Raw genomic sequence first — 25003 nt, forward strand, 5'->3', positions numbered from 1 at the left:
AACAAAAGAATTGTCACCGCATGTTAATTTTTATGCCAAACAAACTAACAACAAGAAGCTATGCATATTCTTCTTATTATTCCACTCAAATCATGGTGAAGTCAGATTTGATACAGGGGATTACTCCACTTTAAGATTATATACAATTTAAAGTTCAGAACCGAGTGACCATACCAGCAGAGGAGAGTAGTCTACTTTGAACCATGCTTGCGCCTTTGTTCTCAAATCACGCGAGAAAACCAAAACATACAAACTGTGCGTGCTATGCAGATGTGGAGGAGGGGGGAAGCTCACCATGTTTGCTAGGATGGGCAAGCAGCCATCCGTCTGCTAGTCCTTCCACATGACCAATGTCCAGTCTATAATGAGCAAGCTAAAAAAAGTGTAATGTATGTGTCCAGTAAACATGCACACAACAAAATAGCAATCGGCCGGTCATCTAATCTATGTAAAACAATTCAGTGATCCCACTCCTATCTTGCATTGTTTCATTGACAAAACCCATTAAAATGAGAGTCATGAATGAGTGAAAAGAAATACATGTTCTGTTATGGAGCTAGCAGTTAGGAAATAGCATGTCTAGCTTTCCAAATCAAGAAGATTTAGACAATCGAGCAACAATAGATGATCAAGCAACAGTGAAAATGACCAAATGAACTGTACATGATCATAGGAACGATTGATATCAGGAATGCACTGTTAGGGTACATAGGACAGAACATGCCAGAATTTGATAACAACCCTAGGAATCAAACAACCATGTCATCACTAGTAGACGAATCAGAGTTATAGTGTTTTAGAGGACATGCCATAAGGGGCTTCTTTATAACAAAGCCTGGTAAACCATCACACATATCACACAGCCAAAACATTCCAACCACTGGCATGGAGATCAACCAAGGACCAACTGCAACCAGCACACACATTACCCAGCACGTCGACAAGGGAAACACTCCAGCGCATGCAACACAATACCCGGCAAAAGACAAAAACTCATAGGACTAAAATTGAGGGCTAAATCCACTAATTATTTTACCATAATCACCACGAGAAGCACAAGTGCTTGCATTAGAGACCATCAGCGCAACCCAGAATCCTAGAAATTGCCATGTAATTAAATGTACCAAGGATGGATGGTCATCAGCACAAGTGCTTGCATTGCAAGACGAGTGTTTGTGACTCCTTGAGCATCTCAATGAGTTCAAATCGATTTCCGAATGCAACATCATATGTGAACTATAATTATGTGCAATAATTCTGCCAACATAAACAAAATGATACGAAAACAAGGCATGATCGTACTGAAGAAAACTAATAAAATGAGCCTACTACTAAGTTTTCCACTCATTCAAAATTCATTTGTACTTTCAAGTAATACTTTGACAAAAACTCAGGTATAACTTGGTATTTATAATATAGCAGGCCCCCAAAACAAAACGAAAATAACAAATGGCAACTCATATGTGACAATTCTAGTAAAAAGCAGCAGCAAGTGTGATAAAAGGAAGTTCTTGTACTAGGTTGTAGTAGCAGTTGCTAGTACCTTTCTTCACGGACAGATGAAGAACAATAATGTTCTCTTCCTTTTCCTGACTGAGATCAGCACCACAATCTAGAATGTAACTGAAGAAGGGCGGGTTTAAGCCATCCACGGTGTGCCCCAACCTCCAGGGGAACCTTGACAATGTAACAATTTAATTCATGACACTGACAAAGACCAACATGTATATATATTAGGAAGTAGTAACAAACATGAGCAGGCTAATGGACATGGGAAGTGTGTAATCGTGTAAGGACAGGCTATGGTTTGATATATTCCAAATTATCACCATTTACATGAAAACCAAAAAGAACTGGACATATATTCACATGTTGAGCTATACTGTTTTTCCTGAATCCGAATAATGATAGGATGCCCAGTTTACATAGTGCCTACTCCAGCCACCAAGTCTCTAATTTAGAAAGAATGGGCTATATTCTACACTAACCCAGCAACACAGACATGATGATTCACTCCAACTGTATTTGAATATAAAATATATGTTTGGACCCCGGCTAGTCCCAGGGCCTATGCTAGTCCCAGGTTCCATTGAAACTAGTATAGAGCTTGCAAGTTGCAATTGTTGCATCAACATTGTGTACAATGATGTTTTGCCGGGGGGATGAGAATAGGAACGCGATGATGTGACACCTTTTGCACGCATCCTGGATAGGAGCAGTTAGTAGATACGTGCTTTGCCGACTACTAGAACCGTGGTCCATGGCCATCAATACCACAAATGGAAGGACAGGCTAGTTGGTTCTGTAAATTGAAAAAAAAACATTATTTCCATGTCAAAGTATTATGATAACAATCCGAAAATAGGAAATGGCCGATACTGAAATTTAAAGTATTGAACGTCACAAGCATGGGTACAGCTAGTGTCACACGTCCAACAATCTAAAGTGAGACTACTGCTGCTATCACTGGCAGTGGAGCAGGAAAGGCGCTAGTTTTGACAACTTGTATGTGTACTACTGCAAATGAACCAGATCAACCATGCGGCTAACTGAAAAATGGAAACAAAGTCCTCCACATGCCTTGGAATTATTTCTCACATGTTGACCCGACAAACAATTAACTAGTTGATTACTCGGATGTATGCAGACCGTTATTTATTTCTTCAAGTAATTTTTCGTTTCAGGTGATCCAAGTCTAGCCAGAATTGCACGAGGAATCGTACTTGCAAAATTAACTTGATGCTCGCGAGACTGGAGAGTGCTGCTACATGCACAAATTCAGTCTTCCAGGTTGACCTCTCAAATATTTTAGGTCTTGATAGATGACCATGTCATGGGCTCATGGCAACCTATGGTCACCATAGTACTATTAGAGTATCTCTAGCAGACCCCCTAAAAGGGCCGAACCCGCAAAATAACCGCCAAAATACAGGTCAAGGCGGAAAATGCTGCTAGACCAGACCCCACTACCGCGTCCGGCCCGTAATTTTTTTTTGCGGGGCGCGACAAAATGCCCACCCTAACCCGCGAAAATGCAGGTTCTTCCGCCCACCCCGTCGGTGCCCTGTATATATCTAAGCGGTTAGTTGGTGGGACATTTCACCCGCGCTTTTCCCCCACCTACCGCCGCCGGGTGCCGCCTTCGATTCCGGCCGTACCAGCCGTCCGGATCATGACGGTGGGCCGCCGCAGTCCCAAGATCGGCCTCCACCACGCCCTCGTGCCTCGGCTTACCGGAAAGCTACAAATCGGTGGTTGTTTTGTCGCGACCACCAGATTGGCTTTTCCAGCCACCGTTGGCTGCACCAAAGCCATGGATTGGTCGGGAGCACCCCGCACAGCCTCGGCAAAGCGCGAGCGCCGCATGCAGGTACTGGTTCCATCCTCTAGTTGCTGGCGTCGGTTTGCCGGCAAGGACTCTTCCGGCCATCGCTTGGGCTCGGCTTGCCGATGCCACTCATAGAGTGCGATGACTGCCTAGAAACAGTGTTGCGGCTCACATCCAACACACGGCAGCACCTCGGATGGGTATTCTTCAAATGCAGAAACGACGGGGTATGCCCTTCTTCCTCTTCTGCTTTGTCAACTTATTTGGTTAAATTATGGTAGCTTATTGAGGTGTTCATCTGTGTAGGAAGGTAGATGCTAATTTTGGTATTGGAAAGAAGAATACATCGATCTATTGATAGAAAGAAACTTAATAGATGTTCGTGCACTCCTTAGTATAATTGAACCTAACGATGCAGCTGCATGTGCAATTAGAATAGATATTAGAGGTGAATCAACGTCTAATTGTTTAGAATCAAAGCCGAAGAATGAAGAATGCAAGATGAAGAACCCCTGGATCAACAATGAATGCATGGAGAAGATGTTGATCCAACTAGTGGGAGCAGTTATGGAAGTTGGATATCTTCTAAAATGTCTAATTGTGGTTCTTGTTTTTTTTGGTCTTGCTGTTTTAGCAATAATTTGGTGAATTATGATGTATCCAATGCCTTTGAAGAAAATAAAGAAGCAACTAAATGTGTTTTCATGCCTGAAAATGCAATGGAAATAATAGATTTCGCAGGCCAGCGTGGGCGGCGGCCCAGCAGACCCCGTAAAATGGACCCTCATAAAAGGATATTTTGCCGCACACGCCGGTCCACAAAAGGGTTTTTCCGCGAACTGCAAACGACTTTTGCGGATCGGCTTTATACGAGGTCTGCTATAGATGCTCTTACATATAAGCAGGAGTCAAATACACGAATTCAGACTGAAGAAGCCATACGTACATGTTCCATATATTATCATCTATCATATAAATGAAGCAGGTATTTGTTCTACCCGAGCGCAACCAGAGGGGAGCAGGGGAAGGAGAGGAGCTAACCATGACTGTTATGGAGCCGATGCCGAACAGGCAGCGGGTCCAACGAAAGAGCCTACCACCACACACCTCGATGAACCCCTTGTCATCTCGTGTACCGATGGAATCCTGCTGCTGCTGCACAAGAAGGACATAACGAATGTTGATCTCAAATGGAGAAGGAAAAGAAGAAATCATGTCCTAGTAATGGATCCAGTAACAAAGACCTGTCCTAGACGCTGGAGCGGGGCTCCATGGAGTTCAGCTTGGGGGTGCCCTCCCTGGGTGAGCTTGTCGAGCCCCACCAACACGTACCAATGTTTAGCACCTGCACATGCAGTGCAAAAAAGAGGTCAATCAACATACCAAAGTGATGAGAGGTTTATGACCATTGTCAACCTGAACCCATGGTCAATACTGTTCGATCTAGTACTGGTTTCCGTGTGGATGTGTGCCTAGCTAGTATTCAAATTTATTGATTGAGCTCAATCCTTCTGCTCATGAACTTGCTCGTAGGGCTGCACGGTGGGTTTTTCCTGAAAAGGATGGACCTTTCATGTAGTTAATTCTGCTGGTATGACTTTAATCTTGTTCCTCCAAAATGGGGTAGAACATGGTGGTTTGATGACATATTTATCTGTTGTGGTTACTCTCAGTATCCGGCAATTACTTTCACCAACTCAAGAAATTATACGAGGCCATGAAGTTCAAAATTTTGGATAGACATGTGTCACTTTTTAAAAAGAATGTTGATACAGAAGTGCATCTCTCTCGAAGAAAAAGATACAGCTTTTTTGAAAACACATATACTATAGATAGGCAAGAACCTGTTTTTTTTTTCTTTTCTTTTAGAACAAATATAATAGACTTGGCAAATGGCTGGACCTGTTTTACACGTTATTCAACAGAAGAGCATATAATGAACATTTTATTCCACAGTAATGTCAATGTGAGCACTCAAAAGCAATATGCTTCATTTCAATGGAGGAAAAAATATCCATTTGACACAGGGATACGGTCAATTTCAACAACAAAATAGGCAACATCACAGAAAAATAGAACTCCGGTGAGATTGTAGAGGTGTTGGCAAGAGCCTCTCTCTCTCCCAATGGATGCACACACGCGCGCAAGCTGTTGGAGCAAATTGACACAAGCAAAAACAGAGGAGGAGGAGAGCAGCACACACACAGATTTGTTTTGCAGGCAACGGATGCCTTTTTTCTTTCTTCTTGCTTGACCAACAACACACACCGGTTCTGCTTTTGATGTCCAGTTACAAAAATCATTTTCTTGTACCGAATTTGAGAGGGGAAGATGGGTTAGAGCAGCTTACTACCTTGACGAGCGAGGAGAACCAGAGGAGGGATGTCCATGGCGTACAGAGCAGCAGCACAACAAGCAGGTGCATGTCCCCTAGAGCAGCAGTACAGCAGGCGGATGAAACAACCTTCCTCTCCCATGGCGAAGGTGCTCGATCAGGGAGAGAGAAAAGGTGAGGTGAGGAAGAGCCTACAGAAATATTACGAGACCGAAAGTTGAAGATTTTGGAGAGACATGCGCGGCCTTCTTAAAAAGAATACTGATAGAGGCAAACTAGATGTACACAAAATAGAATAGAGCAGCTCATAATGTCTAGCACTATACACAAAATAGGCAACTTCAGAGAAAAATAGTAGTCGTACTCTAGTGAGATTGTAGGGAGGCGCCAAACCAGATGAGATCATGCGAATAACAAATCATTTTTTTGTAAAGATCTTTCAGGTAGGCAAGAACCTGTTTTTTTTTCGTTTTGAACAACTATAATAGAGCTGGCAAATGGTTGGCTCCTTCTTACAAGTCATTCAAAAGAATAGAACAGCTCCGTGATGTCTAGCACTCGAAAGCAATATGCTTCATTTCAAAGAAGGAAAAACAAAAAGACTCATTTGACAGAATAATAGGGCCAGTTCAACAACAAAATAGGCAACGTCGCAGAAAAATACTACTCTAATGAGCTGGATCATTTTCTTGTACCAAATCTGAGGAAATCTGAGAGGATGAGATGGGTCGGAGCAGCTTATTACTTCCTTTCTGGTTTAGGGTCTTGAGCAGCAGCACATGCCTCCTCTCCCATGGTGCCTTCCACGCTCGCCATGGCCGGTGATAGGGTTCAGGTTCCTCTTGCCTGCTAGGTCGCCATGGCCGCGGGCTAGGGAGGGAGGGACTGCTGCTGGTGTGGCCATGGCATCGAGCTAGGGTTTCGTCCTGAGCTGCTGGATTCGATCTGGGGTGTAGGGAGAGAAGGGTGGCGTAGAAGGCGGAGGCCGGAAGGTCGCCGACGAGTCTGGGAGTGGGGAGCTCGCCGGTTGTCGGAGAGGGAGGTGGTCATTGGCGGCTGGATGGGGATGGGGATGGGATGGGGATGGGGATGAGATGGGGTTGGGGTTGGGGTTGGGGGCGGGGTTGGTTGGGAATCGGGAAGGAGGGCCTATCGTCTCTACTGGTTGGTGTTTGGTTATCTTAAAAATCATTTTTAATTGGCACCGATGGGCCTGCCCGCTGCAATAGTTCAAAACCATGAAAAATTTCATGTGGTCTTGGCGGGCCTGTACGCGCCGGTTCGAAACGAATTTTCCTTCTGGCGCGGACCAACAAGAGCGCGCGAGCCATAGAAGGTTTTCGTCATCGACGAATGCTTCTGATTGGTCAGCGTTGAGCTCTCATGGATCGATCCCCTCCTTCCATTTGGTCCATTCATTTTTTCGAATCCAACGACATACACTTCACGTCACGTGGATCATGCTCATTGCTCTCTGTATATCCCGTTTAACGATTCTAGCCTAAACTTCCTTCACCTATTATATATAAATCTAAATGTAAAACCTAATAAACATGTTCAATACAAATATACTCCCTTCGTCTGGAATTACTTGTCGTAAAAGTAATAAAAATAAATGTATCTACAACTAAAATAAACCTAGATACATCCATTCCAAACGAAGGGACTACGAAACTAAGAAGACGTTCAACTTTGTTGGTATAAGTTTTTTCTTCATGTCTACCTCGTCCCGTGTTCCTCCCTCGTCTGATGGTGGACACCCGACTAGTCCCTATAAATTTGACCATCAACTTTGTTGGTATAAGTTTTTTCTTCATGTCTACCTCTCCTTTTGTTGCTATTATTTTGTCCCTATAAAAGGCACAGTGTCCACAACAGCAGCGATCAATTCATTGCATGCAATGGTATTAATTAGAAAAATTAACATTTTTTTTTCTTTTTTTTCTCTTCGTCTTGGCCGCGATGCACAACCTAAGATGACCTATACACCAAGAAGGAGGAAGTACCTCTCCTTGATACTACCCATAGTGGGAGTAACATAGGTAGTACTCCCTCAATCTGGGTTTTATAGAGCATGTGCTTAGTTCAACTTTGTTGATTCCATGCTTCATGGCGGTAAACGGGCTCAATGCAGTAAGGATCCCGGTGGGATGGTGGATTGCCACTGGAGATAACCCTCCGACTCCATACGTTGGAGGCTCTCTCCAAGCCTTGGACAACGCCTTTCGATGGGCAGAGTACGTAGTCTAATTCACGAAATTGATTTTTTTCGAAACTTATCAATACAAAATTAAAGGAATTATGAATTAATCAACACATTTGTGGATGTATTTGTAGGGCACGCAAGCTAGGAGTGATCATAGGCTTGCAAGAAGCTCTTCGGTTGGGATTATTTCTCAATCAACTTTCACTTTTGGCTATGTTGATGCAATTTCAAACAATGCTTTAGGTTGAATGGCCTACCACAGGAAGCTTCCGTGTCCTTGTACCTTTCTTACAGAATTTCTACCACAGGGAGTTTTTCCACATGGTTTCTCACGAAAGGTTTTTAATGAGGCAATATCAATGCAAGCATGGACGATATATGTCATTTTCTCTTTATTTTCCCACTGGGTTTTAGAAGGAGTTTTTCATGGCATATTGTATGTTTTCTTCTCAATTTTTTCCACAGGGTTTTGGAGGAGAACATTTCAAAGATGATGGGTCTCAAGGACAAGCGAGGATTAGGGGGTGTTAGGATTTATTTTAAACTAATTATAATAATTAGGGAATAATCCTCCCTTGTACAGAACCGCTTCGTGCGGGTTGCTAGCCAACCGACGCGACGGTTTTTTCACGACCCCCACGAGCGGACGCATCCGTTCGTGGCGACGGTTAATTCCCTGTGTATTTAATCCTCATGGATCATCAATGAAAGAGACAGTTCGATCAAATCATACTTTCACAGATGCATGTGCTCTCTCATCGCGACTCTCTCCCTTCCTAATCAAAGAATAGATAAAACGAATAGACCATCTGATTTAAAACAAGAGTCCATGTGAATATGCACTTCCATATACACACGCGTGCTTATCCTACTAATCCATGGCTCTAACGCAGTTTGTTAGCTGCACGCATGAGTGCGTGCGTGGCTCTTTGCTTATCCTACTAATCCACGCCAATATATCTTTCTTTCCCCAATAAATACACACGGCCGGCGGTGCGTGCGTGCATCCTTTCTTCTCCCTAGCTAGCAGCTTCTCGCCATGGAGCGCGTGTCGTGGCAACCACTTGCGCTCCTCCTCCTCGCGGCGGCCGCGGCCGTCGCCAGCGGCACTGAGGTCGGGTACGACGGCCGGTCGATGGTCATCGATGGCGAGCGCCGCCTCCTCATCTCCGGCTCCATCCACTACCCCAGGAGCACGCCAGAGGTATGCATTGCACACGGAGCAGCAGATGAATACACCATCGTCTCGTCTTAGTTTCCATGAATGAATTGTAAGTCTCGATCGTTGCTTGCCTGCAGATGTGGCCGGATCTGATCAGGAAGGCCAAGGAGGGCGGGCTGGACGCCATCGAGACGTACGTCTTCTGGAACGGCCACGAGCCTCGCCGCCGGCAGTACAACTTCGAGGGCAGCTACGACATCGTGCGCTTCTTCAAGGAGGTCCAGGACGCCGGCATGTACGCCATCCTCCGCATCGGCCCCTACATCTGCGGCGAGTGGAACTACGGCGGCCTGCCGGCATGGCTGCGCGACATCTCCGGCATGCAGTTCCGCATGCACAACAACCCCTTCGAGGTACCCACACTGCTAGCAGATCCTTCCCAACAATATAATGGTTTTCCTTGGAGGTCAAAATACGACCAAGTTATTGATGCTTGCAGCAAGAGATGGAGACCTTCACGACCCTCATCGTCGACAAGCTCAAGGAGGCCAAGATGTTCGCCGGACAGGGAGGCCCCATCATCCTCTCTCAGGTACGTAGTAACTAACTAATATTAATTATGTGAAACTTATCTAGCTTGCATTCCTAGCTACTTGTCGTCGACAAAAGAGTGGATCAGTGAATATAACATATATATATGTGAACAATTTACATATATAGATCGAGAACGAGTACGGGAACGTCATGGACAAGCTCAACAACGACGAGTCGGCGTCTGAGTACATCCACTGGTGCGCCGCCATGGCCAACAAGCAGAACGTAGGCGTGCCGTGGATCATGTGCCAGCAGGACCAAGACGTCCCACCCAACGTGGTCAGCGCATGCACATTTTCATCTTTCCTATTTTTGTCTCTACCAATTATTATTCTTCTTTCTTCCCAAGTGTAAAACAAAAAAAACTCAATGCTAAGTCTTCTTAATTACTAGATCAACACCTGCAACGGCTTCTACTGCCACGACTGGTTCCCCAAGAGGACCGACATCCCCAAGATCTGGACTGAGAACTGGACTGGCTGGTACCCTACATATATATATACCTGGATCAACCTTTATATATTAATTTTCCTTCTTTTTTTCTTATGGAACCTACATGCATATGCGCGAAATTGGTTAGCACGTTCTACTATATGTTGAATGAAGTTCAGATTGCTCTTACATTTTATCCACGATATATAATTAGGTTCAAAGCCTGGGACAAGCCTGATTTCCACCGGTCCGCCGAAGACATCGCCTTCTCTGTTGCCATGTTCTTCCAGACGCGAGGATCGCTCCAGAACTACTACATGGTGATTGATTTATAACTAATCTATACTTTTCTCTTCTACATTAATTTCCATCCTCTAGCAGGCTGGCATGAACTGAATTTTACATCATTTGACATGTTGATCGTCAATTTATATGTGATCAGTACCATGGTGGCACCAACTTTGGCCGCACGTCGGGTGGCCCATACATCACAACCAGCTATGACTACGATGCCCCTCTCGATGAGTACGGTACGTGAACCATCTCTTGTTGTTCCTTCAATTCATATATTCGTCCCAAGCTTATTTGCATCTTGTAAATTAATAATTAGTGTCAATATGCAAATCATATTCATTATCCTTTTATGTTTTTGTTTTCAGGTAACATCAGGCAGCCAAAATACGGGCACCTCAAGGACCTCCACAATGTCCTCAAGTCCATGGAGAAGATCCTACTCCATGGGGACTACAAGGACACCACCATGGGCAACACCAACGTCATGGTAACTAACATGCATTCACATACAATACAAAAATCCTAGCACTGTTTTTAATGGTGTTCACAACAAAATTGATCCATTTGGTTCATCAATATCTACACTAGGTTACCAAGTACACGCTGGACAACTCCTCTGCCTGCTTCATCAGCAACAAGTTCGACGACAAGGAGGTCAATGTGACCCTCGACGACGGCGCAACCCATGTCGTGCCCGCATGGTCCGTGAGCATCCTGCCGGACTGCAAGACCGTCGCGTACAACAGCGCCAAGATCAAGACACAGACGTCGGTGATGGTGAAGAGGCCGGGGGTGGAAACCGTGACGGATGGCCTTGCTTGGTCGTGGATGCCCGAGAACCTCCATCCTTTCATGACGGACGAGAAGGGTAACTTCAGGAAGAACGAGCTGCTCGAGCAGATCGCGACGTCGGGCGACCAGAGCGACTACCTATGGTACAGGACAAGGTAATCAAACATCTTGATGCTTAATACAGAACTACACTGTTGCATAAGATTGAAATATAAATTAATCTCTGGTGATGATCAAAATGTGCAGCTTGGAGCACAAGGGGGAATCGAACTACAAGTTGCACGTGAACACGACTGGCCATGAGCTCTACGCTTTCGTCAATGGCAAGCTTGTTGGTGAGCGTCCCAATATACTCTGAGTGGTTTGCACACTGATGGATTAATGAACTTGATCAAGCTAATGTTAATTGATTTGATTAATTGGCATGCAGGGAGGCACTACGCTCCTAATGGCGGATTCGTCTTCCAAATGGAGACACCGGTGAAGCTCCACTCTGGCAAGAACTACATCTCCCTCCTCAGCGCCACCATCGGGCTCAAGAACTATGGTGCTCTGTTCGAGATGATGCCCGCCGGCATCGTGGGAGGGCCGGTGAAGCTCGTCGACACCGTCACCAACACCACCGCCTACGACCTCTCCAACAGCTCCTGGTCCTACAAGGCCGGCCTCGCCGGCGAGTACAGGGAGACCCACCTCGACAAGGCCAAGGACCGCAGCCAATGGAGAGGCGGCACCATCCCGGTGCACCGCCCCTTCACCTGGTACAAGGCGACCTTTGAGGCCCCCACCGGTGAGGAGCCCGTGGTGGCGGACCTGCTGGGGCTCGGCAAGGGCGTGGTGTGGGTCAACGGCAACAACCTAGGCCGCTACTGGCCGTCATACGTCGCCGCGGACATGGACGGCTGCCGGCGGTGCGACTACCGCGGCACATTCATGGCGGATGGCGACGGGCAGAAGTGCCTCACTGGCTGCAACGAGCCGTCCCAGAGGTTCTACCATGTGCCACGGTCGTTCCTCAAGGCCGGCGAGCCCAACACGATGGTGCTGTTCGAGGAGGCCGGCGGCGACCCGACGAGGGTGAGCTTCCACACCGTCGCTGTCGGGGCGGCGTGCGCGGAGGCCGCCGAGGTCGGCGACGAGGTGGCGCTGGCGTGCAGCCATGGCAGGACCATCTCCAGCGTGGACGTGGCCAGCCTCGGCGTCACGCGCGGCAAGTGCGGCGCGTACCAGGGCGGCTGCGAGTCCAAGGCGGCGCTGGCGGCGTTCACGGCAGCGTGCGTCGGCAAGGAGTCGTGCACGGTGCGGCACACGGAGGACTTCCGCGCCGGGTCCGGGTGTGACTCCGGCGTGCTCACCGTGCAGGCAACCTGCTGATCCCCACATGAACCAAGGAATAAATTATAGTTAGTGTCGTTTAGGCTTAGTGTTAGCTAACGTCAATCAGGAGCTAGGCATATGTGTTAGGGGGCTAAGTAATTAGCCCAGAACAATTACATGGTTCGCTTCATGTGATTTTCGATGGAGATCATCGAGGTTAAACCAAGAATTTTTCGCCTCCTCGATCAGTTTGCTATAGGGTGAAGATTTTCGGTTGAAGAAACAGGCAGACAATACATATGCGTTGGTAATTTCTATTTCTTATATACATATGGGTTTGCTTATTTGAATCACAAGTAACAACGTGGGAAAATAAATTTTGCACCTTTAATTAAATTAAATATTTAACAGCATCCACGTATAGTTTAAAAAAATTAACTTTTTCTACATAATGTTCCATTCATTTGGCACAAACAAATACACTTATTTATTTTTAATGTTCTTTCTCATGTCTCATTCTGTTGATAATAAAAAGGTTTGTTTAAACTTCTTGTAAATCTAAATAATACGATTTTCCATTGCTTAACAAAAAAGTATTATTTCATTCTATTACATATATTTTCTGATTAACTCGCACAGTGGCCCTCTCAAGTGTGCGAGCAAGTGTTCTACTATAACCATCACAAACATTATGTAAATAACGTATCACTTATGTGGTAAAGTTCTTTAAATAAGTTATATGACATTTCGGGGAAAACATTTTAAATTGATGATCAAATGTGGTCTTCACATGCGATTGTTAGTGCTCTAAGTGTTAGCTACCGTGAGGAACAGGTTAATTATTCTGCAGGATATGTGTTAGGGGGCTAATTAGCCTAGAACAAATGCATGGTTCAGTTCATGTGATTTTTGATGGATCAAGGTTCAATCTAGAATTTGTTGGGGTGATTGTGGCAGCTCGTTTTGTTATGGGGAAGATTTTCCGTCGGAGACACAGGCACATGAAGAATTTGTTGCGGTGATTTTCCAAGTTTCATATGTACTCATCACATAGTTTGAAACAATAAGGTTCTGTAACTATCACAAATGTTATTCAATTAAAGTCCGGACCAGGAGCATATAGAATTTTAGATCCCACATCTGCGATGCTAGCTACATGTACTAAACTTTTGCTACACCTGGACGAATTCCATGTACCGTATCATTCTGATGCATGTGATAATGCAGGGCTCTTGTGTTAATTATGGTACTATATGCCTATGGACCATCTACAATATCATTCTTATGCATGCGATAACGCAGGCCTCTTGTGTCATTCATCAGCACGTAACACCCTCATATTCTTCTCACACATAGTTGACAATAAGAGTTACACTCGGGGGGGGGGGGGGGGCTAAACCGGCAGTGTGGTGCAGTACGGAGCAGTTACACATGACGCTGTAACATTCACTTACTCTGGGAGTTGGTCGTAATACTTGGTTAGGCCATGTTGAAGATCTTCTGTTCGCCCCTGTAAACACTGACGCAGTAACAAGTTCGCGAGTTTGCCTTAAAAAATGTACTATTATTCTATACTTGTAAGTTCTATATACTTCAGAGTCATACCAGACCAGGAGCATCTAGAATTTTAGATCCCACATCTGCGGTGCAAGGTACTAAACTGTTGCTACCTGAACGAATTCCATGTATCGTTCTTACTATCTCTTATGCATGTGATCTTGCATGGGCTCTTGTGTTGAGTATGGTATATGCCTCCTATGCATGTGTTATTCTTCACGTAACACCCTCATATTTTTCTGACACAGAGTTGGCAACAATACTGGCGATCGAGTTACAACTGGGATGTAGGTTAACCGGCGACATGCCGCTCTCAACGTGCAAGTGCAGCAGCCCTATAACGTGCGTCCACATGGATCTCTGCAGTTGGCCGGTGGAAATCCATGGTGATTCCTATGTATTTCTGGCAATGTGCAGGCTCACTGCTGGCGCTGGGTGGCTACTAGGGGCGTACAAAGGCGGCTAAGTTTTCCTTCATTTTAAATGGTATTCTTGATTTGCGACAATCCTAAGGGCCTATTTAGCGGGAAAAATCTACCAAAATACTTTACCTTGATTTTGGTGATACATTGGGTTTTCGAAGGCGGACCGAGAGGGAGCTCGAAGCACGCCTCCTGCAGGTGTAGATGGTCACGGTGGAACACATGGTTTGTGATTGATGAGATATTTTAGGAATTTTACGATGGAAGCCACCCGCAATTGCCCAACAATTTTGTGTGAATATTTACGAAAGAGTATGGCTTTGACATTTAAAACATTTGGACATGTCCGAAATGTCTTTGACATTGATTGAAATATGAAAACAATAGAAATTTATGTGAGTATTTATAAATTATGTTTGTGAGCATCGTGAGTGTACCTTTTCAAAGCTACATTTTTGTTTTGTGCGTGTACCATACAGTATTGTACAGGTCGACCAGGATAGAAAACCATGCGTGTTAGGATCTTGTTGCATGCAGCGTCACCATACAATATGAAGGCTCATGCGAGGGATGGTTCCAACTAGACAAAGATAATCCGGTCTTGATAGAGGGGCAAGGCTGTCCCGTCGACAGTTTTCTTGAAAAACCCTGCGATCGCTATGCACGTAGGAAGGGGGTTTGACAAAAAAGCGACGAATAGGTGAACGTCACCAATTTTTTAGATAAGAAAAAGGAGAAGAAGGATGTTTACCGTTTGCTAGCAGACCCTTATATTACGGACCTATATCGCGCGTTTACAGTTTGCAAAAAATCGCTTTTTACGACTAGCGAGGGTCGCGGCAAAACATAACCCGCATCGTGGAACTATAAAACAGAATATTCACGAATATTCTGTTCTACAGTTTCATGGGCAGGTTCTGTTCTGCCATGGCCCTTGCCAACCCGCAAATCGCAAGAATTCAAACTTACAATTTGGCATCAATTCCATTGATTTGTAGCAAATTTGAACAACCAAACACAATTTTCGCTCAAATTAAACCATTGTTTTTTTTATCAAGACACTAAAGAACATCATGCAAAAGCAACCACCATCTTCACCACCGTCTTGGTTCTCGTTTCTCTCCACAACCCCAAAAGAATCTCACGCAAAAGCCATTATCATCTCCGTGACCATCATCGTCAACATCATCACTCTCCATTTCCGCCACCCATTCCCCCACCGGCGCTGAAGTCATCACACCTTGCAGCCATCATTCTTCTCTTCAAGATTTCTTTTCTTGCCATATCATGTCATTCTTTGGTGATGTCGTTCATTTTATTGTGATTCATTGTCATGATCTTGTTCTCCTCTGCAAGAAGCTTGGACAAAGCCTTGTTCTCCTCGGTAAGGGCTTTCCTCTCCTCAATGGCGGCCTTGCACAACCCTTCTTCCTTGAGTAAGGGCCACTTTCTTGCTTCTCCTGCGCTTTCTTCTCGGCCAACTCCTGCTTCATCTCCTCATTTGATTGCACCATGATATCTATCTTATCATGCAAGCTTGATGCCTTCGATTCCCTCTTGATCTTGTCCTTCGCCTTTTTGTTTCCATCCGACTTGTTCTTGTTTCTTGGGCCATCATCATCTTCATCATCATCATCCGTCTCGGTGAGGGAGCCATTCTTCGGTGGGGATTCTTCCTCAATGAACTCCCAGTTTTGGCTATGTTGATGCAATTTCGAACAATGCTCTAGGTTGAATGACCTACCATGGGAAGCTTCCATGTCCTTGTACCTTTCTTGCACAATTACTCCTAAAAAACAAAAACAAAATTCAACATATGAAACATGTTTCAAACATTTAAAGTACAACGTGAGAAAGAACTCACATAGTTCAATTCAACGGTATCACTTGGTGGTGCATTGCGGTCTTATTCCAAGCAAGCAGCCCAACGGCTACAAACCGGCTTGATAGCGTCCCAACGACCTTGAAGAGACCTCAAGGTGAGCGGTGTTCTATTGGGATACTTCGCCATGAAGCAGAGGAATTGACCCTCTATCATTTGCCAATAGCACTTGGCGGTTTGTCTGTGATGGTCGTCGCATCAAGAGACACAACTTCCCACGCCTTGATAAAAAACTAACAAAAGAATTGTCACCGCATGTTAATTTTTATGCCAAACAAACTAACAACAAGAAGCTATGCATATTCTTCTTATTATTCCACTCAAATCATGGTGAAGTCAGATTTGATACAGGGGATTACTCCACTTTAAGATTATATACAATTTAAAGTTCAGAACCGAGTGACCATACCAGCAGAGGAGAGTAGTCTACTTTGAACCATGCTTGCGCCTTTGTTCTCAAATCACGCGAGAAAACCAAAACATACAAACTGTGCGTGCTATGCAGATGTGGAGGAGGGGGGAAGCTCACCATGTTTGCTAGGATGGGCAAGCAGCCATCCGTCTGCTAGTCCTTCCACATGACCAATGTCCAGTCTATAATGAGCAAGCTAAAAAAAGTGTAATGTATGTGTCCAGTAAACATGCACACAACAAAATAGCAATCGGCCGGTCATCTAATCTATGTAAAACAATTCAGTGATCCCACTCCTATCTTGCATTGTTTCATTGACAAAACCCATTAAAATGAGAGTCATGAATGAGTGAAAAGAAATACATGTTCTGTTATGGAGCTAGCAGTTAGGAAATAGCATGTCTAGCTTTCCAAATCAAGAAGATTTAGACAATCGAGCAACAATAGATGATCAAGCAACAGTGAAAATGACCAAATGAACTGTACATGATCATAGGAACGATTGATATCAGGAATGCACTGTTAGGGTACATAGGACAGAACATGCCAGAATTTGATAACAACCCTAGGAATCAAACAACCATGTCATCACTAGTAGACGAATCAGAGTTATAGTGTTTTAGAGGACATGCCATAAGGGGCTTCTTTATAACAAAGCCTGGTAAACCATCACACATATCACACAGCCAAAACATTCCAACCACTGGCATGGAGATCAACCAAGGACCAACTGCAACCAGCACACACATTACCCAGCACGTCGACAAGGGAAACACTCCAGCGCATGCAACACAATACCCGGCAAAAGACAAAAACTCATAGGACTAAAATTGAGGGCTAAATCCACTAATTATTTTACCATAATCACCATGAGAAGCACAAGTGCTTGCATTAGAGACCATCAGCGCAACCCAGAATCCTAGAAATTGCCATGTAATTAAATGTACCAAGGATGGATGGTCATCAGCACAAGTGCTTGCATTGCAAGACGAGTGTTTGTGACTCCTTGAGCATCTCAATGAGTTCAAATCGATTTCCGAATGCAACATCATATGTGAACTATAATTATGTGCAATAATTCTGCCAACATAAACAAAATGATACGAAAACAAGGCATGATCGTACTGAAGAAAACTAATAAAATGAGCCTACTACTAAGTTTTCCACTCATTCAAAATTCATTTGTACTTTCAAGTAATACTTTGACAAAAACTCAGGTATAACTTGGTATTTATAATATAGCAGGCCCCCAAAACAAAACGAAAATAACAAATGGCAACTCATATGTGACAATTCTAGTAAAAAGCAGCAGCAAGTGTGATAAAAGGAAGTTCTTGTACTAGGTTGTAGTAGCAGTTGCTAGTACCTTTCTTCACGGACAGATGAAGAACAATAATGTTCTCTTCCTTTTCCTGACTGAGATCAGCACCACAATCTAGAATGTAACTGAAGAAGGGCGGGTTTAAGCCATCCACGGTGTGCCCCAACCTCCAGGGGAACCTTGACAATGTAACAATTTAATTCATGACACTGACAAAGACCAACATGTATATATATTAGGAAGTAGTAACAAACATGAGCAGGCTAATGGACATGGGAAGTGTGTAATCGTGTAAGGACAGGCTATGGTTTGATATATTCCAAATTATCACCATTTACATGAAAACCAAAAAGAACTGGACATATATTCACATGTTGAGCTATACTGTTTTTCCTGAATCCGAATAATGATAGGATGCCCAGTTTACATAGTGCCTACTCCAGCCACCAAGTCTCTAATTTAGAAAGAATGGGCTATATTCTACACTAACCCAGCAACACAGACATGATGATTCACTCCAACTGTATTTGAATATAAAATATATGTTTGGACCCCGGCTAGTCCCAGGGCCTATGCTAGTCCCAGGTTCCATTGAAACTAGTATAGAGCTTGCAAGTTGCAATTGTTGCATCAACATTGTGTACAATGATGTTTTGCCGGGGGGATGAGAATAGGAACGCGATGATGTGACACCTTTTGCACGCATCCTGGATAGGAGCAGTTAGTAGATACGTGCTTTGCCGACTACTAGAACCGTGGTCCATGGCCATCAATACCACAAATGGAAGGACAGGCTAGTTGGTTCTGTAAATTGAAAAAAAAACATTATTTCCATGTCAAAGTATTATGATAACAATCCGAAAATAGGAAATGGCCGATACTGAAATTTAAAGTATTGAACGTCACAAGCATGGGTACAGCTAGTGTCACACGTCCAACAATCTAAAGTGAGACTACTGCTGCTATCACTGGCAGTGGAGCAGGAAAGGCGCTAGTTTTGACAACTTGTATGTGTACTACTGCAAATGAACCAGATCAACCATGCGGCTAACTGAAAAATGGAAACAAAGTCCTCCACATGCCTTGGAATTATTTCTCACATGTTGACCCGACAAACAATTAACTAGTTGATTACTCGGATGTATGCAGACCGTTATTTATTTCTTCAAGTAATTTTTCGTTTCAGGTGATCCAAGTCCAGCCAGAATTGCACGAGGAATCGTACTTGCAAAATTAACTTGATGCTCGCGAGACTGGAGAGTGCTGCTACATGCACAAATTCAGTCTTCCAGGTTGACCTCTCAAATATTTTAGGTCTTGATAGATGACCATGTCATGGGCTCATGGCAACCTATGGTCACCATAGTACTATTAGAGTATCTCTAGCACACCCCCTAAAAGGGCCGAACCCGCAAAATAACCGCCAAAATACAGGTCAAGGCGGAAAATGCTGCTAGACCAGACCCCACTACCGCGTCCGGCCCGTAATTTTTTTTTGCGGGGCGCGACAAAATGCCCACCCTAACCCGCGAAAATGCAGGTTCTTCCGCCCACCCCGTCGGTGCCCTGTATATATCTAAGCGGTTAGTTGGTGGGACATTTCACCCGCGCTTTTCCCCCACCTACCGCCGCCGGGTGCCGCCTTCGATTCCGGCCGTACCAGCCGTCCGGATCATGACGGTGGGCCGCCGCAGTCCCAAGATCGGCCTCCACCACGCCCTCGTGCCTCGGCTTACCGGAAAGCTACAAATCGGTGGTTGTTTTGTCGCGACCACCAGATTGGCTTTTCCAGCCACCGTTGGCTGCACCAAAGCCATGGATTGGTCGGGAGCACCCCGCACAGCCTCGGCAAAGCGCGAGCGCCGCATGCAGGTACTGGTTCCATCCTCTAGTTGCTGGCGTCGGTTTGCCGGCAAGGACTCTTCCGGCCATCGCTTGGGCTCGGCTTGCCGATGCCACTCATAGAGTGCGATGACTGCCTAGAAACAGTGTTGCGGCTCACATCCAACACACGGCAGCACCTCGGATGGGTATTCTTCAAATGCAGAAACGACGGGGTATGCCCTTCTTCCTCTTCTGCTTTGTCAACTTATTTGGTTAAATTATGGTAGCTTATTGAGGTGTTCATCTGTGTAGGAAGGTAGATGCTAATTTTGGTATTGGAAAGAAGAATACATCGATCTATTGATAGAAAGAAACTTAATAGATGTTCGTGCACTCCTTAGTATAATTGAACCTAACGATGCAGCTGCATGTGCAATTAGAATAGATATTAGAGGTGAATCAACGTCTAATTGTTTAGAATCAAAGCCGAAGAATGAAGAATGCAAGATGAAGAACCCCTGGATCAACAATGAATGCATGGAGAAGATGTTGATCCAACTAGTGGGAGCAGTTATGGAAGTTGGATATCTTCTAAAATGTCTAATTGTGGTTCTTGTTTTTTTGGTCTTGCTGTTTTAGCAATAATTTGGTGAATTATGATGTATCCAATGCCTTTGAAGAAAATAAAGAAGCAACTAAATGTGTTTTCATGCCTGAAAATGCAATGGAAATAATAGATTTCGCAGGCCAGCGTGGGCGGCGGCCCAGCAGACCCCGTAAAATGGACCCTCATAAAAGGATATTTTGCCGCACACGCCGGTCCACAAAAGGGTTTTTCCGTGAACTGCAAACGACTTTTGCGGATCGGCTTTATACGAGGTCTGCTATAGATGCTCTTACATATAAGCAGGAGTCAAATACACGAATTCAGACTGAAGAAGCCATACGTACATGTTCCATATATTATCATCTATCATATAAATGAAGCAGGTATTTGTTCTACCCGAGCGCAACCAGAGGGGAGCAGGGGAAGGAGAGGAGCTAACCATGACTGTTATGGAGCCGATGCCGAACAGGCAGCGGGTCCAACGAAAGAGCCTACCACCACACACCTCGATGAACCCCTTGTCATCTCGTGTACCGATGGAATCCTGCTGCTGCTGCACAAGAAGGACATAACGAATGTTGATCTCAAATGGAGAAGGAAAAGAAGAAATCATGTCCTAGTAATGGATCCAGTAACAAAGACCTGTCCTAGACGCTGGAGCGGGGCTCCATGGAGTTCAGCTTGGGGGTGCCCTCCCTGGGTGAGCTTGTCGAGCCCCACCAACACGTACCAATGTTTAGCACCTGCACATGCAGTGCAAAAAAGAGGTCAATCAACATACCAAAGTGATGAGAGGTTTATGACCATTGTCAACCTGAACCCATGGTCAATACTGTTCGATCTAGTACTGGTTTCCGTGTGGATGTGTGCCTAGCCAGTATTCAAATTTATTGATTGAGCTCAATCCTTCTGCTCATGAACTTGCTCGTAGGGCTGCACGGTGGGTTTTTCCTGAAAAGGATGGACCTTTCATGTAGTTAATTCTGCTGGTATGACTTTAATCTTGTTCCTCCAAAATGGGGTAGAACATGGTGGTTTGATGACATATTTATCTGTTGTGGTTACTCTCAGTATCCGGCAATTACTTTCACCAACTCAAGAAATTATACGAGGCCATGAAGTTCAAAATTTTGGATAGACATGTGTCACTTTTTAAAAAGAATGTTGATACAGAAGTGCATCTCTCTCGAAGAAAAAGATACAGCTTTTTTGAAAACACATATACTATAGATAGGCAAGAACCTGTTTTTTTTTTCTTTTCTTTTAGAACAAATATAATAGACTTGGCAAATGGCTGGACCTGTTTTACACGTTATTCAACAGAAGAGCATATAATGAACATTTTATTCCACAGTAATGTCAATGTGAGCACTCAAAAGCAATATGCTTCATTTCAATGGAGGAAAAAATATCCATTTGACACAGGGATACGGTCAATTTCAACAACAAAATAGGCAACATCACAGAAAAATAGAACTCCGGTGAGATTGTAGAGGTGTTGGCAAGAGCCTCTCTCTCTCCCAATGGATGCACACACGCGCGCAAGCTGTTGGAGCAAATTGACACAAGCAAAAACAGAGGAGGAGGAGAGCAGCACACACACAGATTTGTTTTGCAGGCAACGGATGCCTTTTTTCTTTCTTCTTGCTTGACCAACAACACACACCGGTTCTGCTTTTGATGTCCAGTTACAAAAATCATTTTCTTGTACCGAATTTGAGAGGGGAAGATGGGTTAGAGCAGCTTACTACCTTGACGAGCGAGGAGAACCAGAGGAGGGATGTCCATGGCGTACAGAGCAGCAGCACAACAAGCAGGTGCATGTCCCCTAGAGCAGCAGTACAGCAGGCGGATGAAACAACCTTCCTCTCCCATGGCGAAGGTGCTCGATCAGGGAGAGAGAAAAGGTGAGGTGAGGAAGAGCCTACAGAAATATTACGAGACCGAAAGTTGAAGATTTTGGAGAGACATGCGCGGCCTTCTTAAAAAGAATACTGATAGAGGCAAACTAGATGTACACAAAATAGAATAGAGCAGCTCATAATGTCTAGCACTATACACAAAATAGGCAACTTCAGAGAAAAATAGTAGTCGTACTCTAGTGAGATTGTAGGGAGGCGCCAAACCAGATGAGATCATGCGAATAACAAATCATTTTTTTGTAAAGATCTTTCAGGTAGGCAAGAACCTGTTTTTTTTTCGTTTTGAACAACTATAATAGAGCTGGCAAATGGTTGGCTCCTTCTTACAAGTCATTCAAAAGAATAGAACAGCTCCGTGATGTCTAGCACTCGAAAGCAATATGCTTCATTTCAAAGAAGGAAAAACAAAAAGACTCATTTGACAGAATAATAGGGCCAGTTCAACAACAAAATAGGCAACGTCGCAGAAAAATACTACTCTAATGAGCTGGATCATTTTCTTGTACCAAATCTGAGGAAATCTGAGAGGATGAGATGGGTCGGAGCAGCTTATTACTTCCTTTCTGGTTTAGGGTCTTGAGCAGCAGCACATGCCTCCTCTCCCATGGTGCCTTCCACGCTCGCCATGGCCGGTGATAGGGTTCAGGTTCCTCTTGCCTGCTAGGTCGCCATGGCCGCGGGCTAGGGAGGGAGGGACTGCTGCTGGTGTGGCCATGGCATCGAGCTAGGGTTTCGTCCTGAGCTGCTGGATTCGATCTGGGGTGTAGGGAGAGAAGGGTGGCGTAGAAGGCGGAGGCCGGAAGGTCGCCGACGAGTCTGGGAGTGGGGAGCTCGCCGGTTGTCGGAGAGGGAGGTGGTCATTGGCGGCTGGATGGGGATGGGGATGGGATGGGGATGGGGATGAGATGGGGTTGGGGTTGGGGTTGGGGGCGGGGTTGGTTGGGAATCGGGAAGGAGGGCCTATCGTCTCTACTGGTTGGTGTTTGGTTATCTTAAAAATCATTTTTAATTGGCACCGATGGGCCTGCCCGCTGCAATAGTTCAAAACCATGAAAAATTTCATGTGGTCTTGGCGGGCCTGTACGCGCCGGTTCGAAACGAATTTTCCTTCTGGCGCGGACCAACAAGAGCGCGCGAGCCATAGAAGGTTTTCGTCATCGACGAATGCTTCTGATTGGTCAGCGTTGAGCTCTCATGGATCGATCCCCTCCTTCCATTTGGTCCATTCATTTTTTCGAATCCAACGACATACACTTCACGTCACGTGGATCATGCTCATTGCTCTCTGTATATCCCGTTTAACGATTCTAGCCTAAACTTCCTTCACCTATTATATATAAATCTAAATGTAAAACCTAATAAACATGTTCAATACAAATATACTCCCTTCGTCTGGAATTACTTGTCGTAAAAGTAATAAAAATAAATGTATCTACAACTAAAATAAACCTAGATACATCCATTCCAAACGAAGGGACTACGAAACTAAGAAGACGTTCAACTTTGTTGGTATAAGTTTTTTCTTCATGTCTACCTCGTCCCGTGTTCCTCCCTCGTCTGATGGTGGACACCCGACTAGTCCCTATAAATTTGACCATCAACTTTGTTGGTATAAGTTTTTTCTTCATGTCTACCTCTCCTTTTGTTGCTATTATTTTGTCCCTATAAAAGGCACAGTGTCCACAACAGCAGCGATCAATTCATTGCATGCAATGGTATTAATTAGAAAAATTAACATTTTTTTTTCTTTTTTTTCTCTTCGTCTTGGCCGCGATGCACAACCTAAGATGACCTATACACCAAGAAGGAGGAAGTACCTCTCCTTGATACTACCCATAGTGGGAGTAACATAGGTAGTACTCCCTCAATCTGGGTTTTATAGAGCATGTGCTTAGTTCAACTTTGTTGATTCCATGCTTCATGGCGGTAAACGGGCTCAATGCAGTAAGGATCCCGGTGGGATGGTGGATTGCCACTGGAGATAACCCTCCGACTCCATACGTTGGAGGCTCTCTCCAAGCCTTGGACAACGCCTTTCGATGGGCAGAGTACGTAGTCTAATTCACGAAATTGATTTTTTTCGAAACTTATCAATACAAAATTAAAGGAATTATGAATTAATCAACACATTTGTGGATGTATTTGTAGGGCACGCAAGCTAGGAGTGATCATAGGCTTGCAAGAAGCTCTTCGGTTGGGATTATTTCTCAATCAACTTTCACTTTTGGCTATGTTGATGCAATTTCAAACAATGCTTTAGGTTGAATGGCCTACCACAGGAAGCTTCCGTGTCCTTGTACCTTTCTTACAGAATTTCTACCACAGGGAGTTTTTCCACATGGTTTCTCACGAAAGGTTTTTAATGAGGCAATATCAATGCAAGCATGGACGATATATGTCATTTTCTCTTTATTTTCCCACTGGGTTTTAGAAGGAGTTTTTCATGGCATATTGTATGTTTTCTTCTCAATTTTTTCCACAGGGTTTTGGAGGAGAACATTTCAAAGATGATGGGTCTCAAGGACAAGCGAGGATTAGGGGGTGTTAGGATTTATTTTAAACTAATTATAATAATTAGGGAATAATCCTCCCTTGT

The 25003-nt window shown here is 44.5% G+C and overlaps 1 protein-coding gene and 2 long non-coding RNA genes across 9 annotated transcripts; 1 reads left to right on the forward strand and 2 right to left on the reverse strand.

The window, feature by feature from the left end:
• On the reverse strand, positions 1–6064 carry LOC123433869. 4 transcript variants are annotated; one of them, XR_006625375.1, is made up of 4 exons: positions 4573–6064; positions 4370–4480; positions 2192–2302; positions 1–1677 (listed from the first exon to the last, which is right to left on the reverse strand). It is a non-coding gene; the product is annotated as an uncharacterized LOC123433869 (long non-coding RNA). The 4 variants fall into 4 exon arrangements; XR_006625320.1 differs by having other exon boundaries at positions 4370–4483; XR_006625218.1 differs by having other exon boundaries at positions 4370–6064.
• A 2844-nt stretch (positions 6065–8908) lies between these two features.
• LOC123404098 (beta-galactosidase 1-like) lies at positions 8909–12517 on the forward strand. The gene is made up of 11 exons (XM_045098027.1): positions 8909–9073; positions 9169–9444; positions 9531–9623; positions 9752–9904; positions 10019–10107; positions 10272–10377; positions 10500–10587; positions 10717–10838; positions 10940–11298; positions 11390–11478; positions 11574–12517. Exons 1-11 carry the CDS (start codon positions 8909–8911, stop codon positions 12515–12517), a joined length of 2484 nt encoding a protein of 827 aa, XP_044953962.1.
• Positions 12518–16556: 4039 nt separating this feature from the next.
• LOC123434135 lies at positions 16557–22619 on the reverse strand. Of its 4 annotated transcripts, none has more exons than XR_006625631.1 (4): positions 21128–22619; positions 20925–21035; positions 18748–18858; positions 16557–18233 (listed from the first exon to the last, which is right to left on the reverse strand). It is a non-coding gene; the product is annotated as an uncharacterized LOC123434135 (long non-coding RNA). The 4 variants fall into 4 exon arrangements; XR_006625580.1 differs by having other exon boundaries at positions 20925–21038; XR_006625476.1 differs by having other exon boundaries at positions 20925–22619.
• Positions 22620–25003: the final 2384 nt, after the last annotated feature.

This window comes from Hordeum vulgare, chromosome 1H, assembly GCF_904849725.1.
Source record: "Hordeum vulgare subsp. vulgare chromosome 1H, MorexV3_pseudomolecules_assembly, whole genome shotgun sequence".
NCBI classification, from domain to species: domain Eukaryota; kingdom Viridiplantae; phylum Streptophyta; class Magnoliopsida; order Poales; family Poaceae; genus Hordeum; species Hordeum vulgare.

Coding starts and splice junctions, on each gene's coding strand:
- LOC123404098 (XM_045098027.1), top strand. CDS start 8,909: ATGGAGCGCGTGTCGTGGCAACCACTTGCGCTCCTCCTCCTCGCGGCG. Junction 9,624..9,751: donor GCCCCATCATCCTCTCTCAG/GTACGTAGTAAC, acceptor TTACATATATAG/ATCGAGAACGAGTACGGGAA. Junction 11,299..11,389: donor TACCTATGGTACAGGACAAG/GTAATCAAACAT, acceptor CAAAATGTGCAG/CTTGGAGCACAAGGGGGAAT.